The sequence below is a fragment of the Trypanosoma conorhini genome (genome assembly GCF_003719485.1).
Source record: "Trypanosoma conorhini strain 025E chromosome Unknown Tco_14.4_contig_00155, whole genome shotgun sequence".
Lineage (NCBI taxonomy): Eukaryota > Euglenozoa > Kinetoplastea > Trypanosomatida > Trypanosomatidae > Trypanosoma > Trypanosoma conorhini.
Window position 1 is genome coordinate 1 of NW_021704244.1, and position 2,907 is coordinate 2,907.

The 2,907-nt window shown below is 61.1% G+C and overlaps 1 protein-coding gene across 1 annotated transcript, besides 2 other annotated features; it reads left to right on the forward strand.

Moving 5' to 3' along the window:
* Tco025E_03425 (trans-sialidase) lies at nucleotides 1-2,140 on the forward strand (the record flags this gene model as incomplete). The annotated part of the gene is made up of 1 exon (XM_029370343.1): nucleotides 1-2,140. A coding segment is annotated over one exon (2,140 nt), but the record flags the coding sequence as incomplete, so codon positions are not given.
* A 265-nt stretch (nucleotides 2,141-2,405) lies between these two features.
* Nucleotides 2,406-2,426: a microsatellite.
* Nucleotides 2,427-2,520: 94 nt separating this feature from the next.
* Nucleotides 2,521-2,559: a microsatellite.
* Nucleotides 2,560-2,907: the final 348 nt, after the last annotated feature.

Below are 2,907 nucleotides of genomic sequence, written 5' to 3' on the forward strand. Positions count from 1 at the left end.
GTTTACAGGGACGACGGAGATAACTGAGTCTCAATGGAAGGACAGCGGGGAACAAAGCCAAACAGTCAGCTCGCTGCGTGTGCCCAGTCTTGTTGCAGTGGGGGAGGATGTGTTTGCCGTTGCCGAGGCGCAGTGCGCGAATGGAGACAGCGACGCAGGCTGCTTTGTCGGGATTGCGTCGAAGCACCTCAAGCAAACCGCGGAGGGCGCAATGGAGATCTCGGCGGCGGAGGCAAGTCTCTTTCGCATACGAATTGGAGCGGAAGGCGTCCCCGCTGGCCTGCAGGCAACGGAGGTAATGCGGCCAACAACACTTGTGCGGGGCGACGAAATATACGTGCTGCTGGGAAGATACAGCCGCACACAGGCTGCGGGTCAAGGCGCCGCTACAACTGTTGGGGGGCTGTTGCTGGTGAAAGGGAGTGCCACCGGAGCGGACGGGGCAAAGGCAATTCAGCTGGACAAGGCCGCTGCACTGACTCCTGAAGCCACGAGGCTTTCTGGCTCCCTTGCACAGGTGGCTGTTGGCGGAGGCCCGGGTGTTGTGCTGAAGGACGGCACGCTTGTGTTCCCCATGCAGGCCACAGACAAGAAGAGTGGAAAGAGCGTCTTGCTCTCCATGAGCCTGGCACCATCGGGGAGTAAATGGGCGCTTTCGTCAGTGGCGACCGGTAAGGGCTGCAGGAACCCGTCCATCGTGGAGTGGGGCGGAGACGAAAAGAAACTCCTCATGCTCGCGTCCTGCGAGGACGGCTACTACAAGGTGTACGAGTCCACTGCGGCCGGGAACATCTGGTCCCAAGTGGGCGAGCCGATTTCCCGCGTGTGGGGCACCTCACAGAACCGTCAAGGAGGGGACGGCGTGCAGGGCGGCCTCACCACCGCAGAAATCGAGAAGCAAAAGGTGATGCTGCTCACCACGCCGGTGTACTCAGAGGAGAAGGAAGGCGCCGCCACAAGGGCCCGGCTGCATCTTTGGGCGACGGACATGCAACGCGTACATGACGTTGGGCCGGTGTCTCGTGAAGCCGATGACGCCGCAGCCAGTTCCCTGCTGTACAAAAACGGCACGAGTGAGTTGATTGCACTGTACGAGAAGAAGAATGGCGATGATGACTCGTACGGACTCGTCGCTGTGAGCCTGACTGCGAAGCTGGAGCAGATCAAGTCTGTGGTGAAGACCTGGAAGGACATGGACGCCGCCTTGCAAAGCTGCACTTCCAGTGGCGGCGTCGACCCGCGAAAGAGGGGCATGTGCAACGGCCCCATTCCCACGAAAGGGCTGGTTGGCTTTTTGTCCGGTAATTCGGCTGGGCGCGCGTGGGTGGACGAGTACCGCGGCGTGAACGCCACGGTGACGCAGGGAGAGAGAAGGGTCCCCAACGGCGTGACGTTCACAGGCGCCGGAGCGGGGGCGGAGTGGCCTGTGGGAAAGCAGGGAAAGCACCAGCTGTACGGCTTCGCCAGAAACAAGTTCACGCTCGCGGCGACGGTGGCCATCCACGCGGTGCCGGGGGCGGACGGCCGCCCCATCCCGTTGATGGGTGCGAGGATGAGTGACGCAAACGGCACTGTGCTCTTTGGCCTGTCTTACACGAAGGACAAGACGTGGGCGCTGACGGTCAACGGCAAGGGCCGGGAGGCGGCGGGCGGTGCGTGGGAGAAGGACAAGACGTACCAGGTGGCGCTGCGAATGCGTGACCTCGGCAATTGGCGTGTGGACGTTGACGGGGAAACGATTTTCGAAGGGAGCTCTGACGTCCCTCTGTTGAAGAGAGGCACGATGTCGCACTTCTACGTTGGCGGCGACGGCGCGAAGGCTGCAGCGGACGGCCACCGCGTGACGGTGAGTAACGTCCTGCTGTACAACCGCCCGCTGGAGGAGGGCGATGTCAGGGCACTCGCAGCCGGCAAAGTCGCCATCCCGCCGCCGGATGGCGGCAGCTCGCCCACCACGCAGGCGGGAGGTGGGGGTGCTGACAGCGCAGAGCCCGCCGCCAGCGTCGCTAAGGCCGCGAGCACCGCTGCCCCGAGGGCGCGGAGCTCAAAGAGCGACGTCACTGTGCATTGGCGTGTGCCGCAGGTGCTGCTGCTGCTGCTACTGGAGCTGTGCGGCGTTGCGGCTCTGTGCAGGATGTGAGGCGGTGCGGGTCTGCCGCACCCGTCGCAGCACCTCCGCTGCTTGATTTCCAATTAATTTGCTGTCCGAGGAGGCCTCTAATCTTTTCTTCTCGTTTTTCCTCTTTCCCCTTCTTCGTTTGCTTCTTTTTTTGCTCCTGATGTTGTGCTGGAGTAATAGTCGTCCTACGGCCTCTCTCGATTTCGTTTCTTTGCTTCGTCACTCCATGCACGTTCCAGTGGGCGGCGCACCCTTTTCCCCCTCCTTGTTTGCCTCTGCTGCCGCCCACACACACACACACACAGACGGACGCGGTGCCGACCTCGTGGCTGTGCGCCGCACGGATTTAACACAAGCGAGGCACGGGGCCGCGGCCACCGTGAGATGCAAACATGTTGCGTGTGAGCGTGAGCGTGAGCGTGAGCGTGAGCGTGAGCGTGGTCATTTTGCAGGGAAGTTGTTTTTTTTTGTGCAGGTAACAAAATAAACACATACACTCTCACTGTCCTCTTGGGCTGCTGGACACGTGAAGTAAAGAAACACCTGCCGAAGTAATTTCTTGTTTGTTTGCTTTTCCCTGTGCCCTGCTGGACTTCCATCGCTTTGTTTTGGTATTAATTTTCTTACTTGGGGCAACTCACTGCAGCTCACGCTGAGTTTGTGCGCCGTGTCCGCCGCTGTCGCTGCGTGTCTCCGTGTCTTGTTTGATCCCCCCCGCCGCTGGCTGTGCCGCCGACACGCCCCCATTCACATTCCGCCTCCTCCCCCTTCCCTCTCCCGCTAGAGGC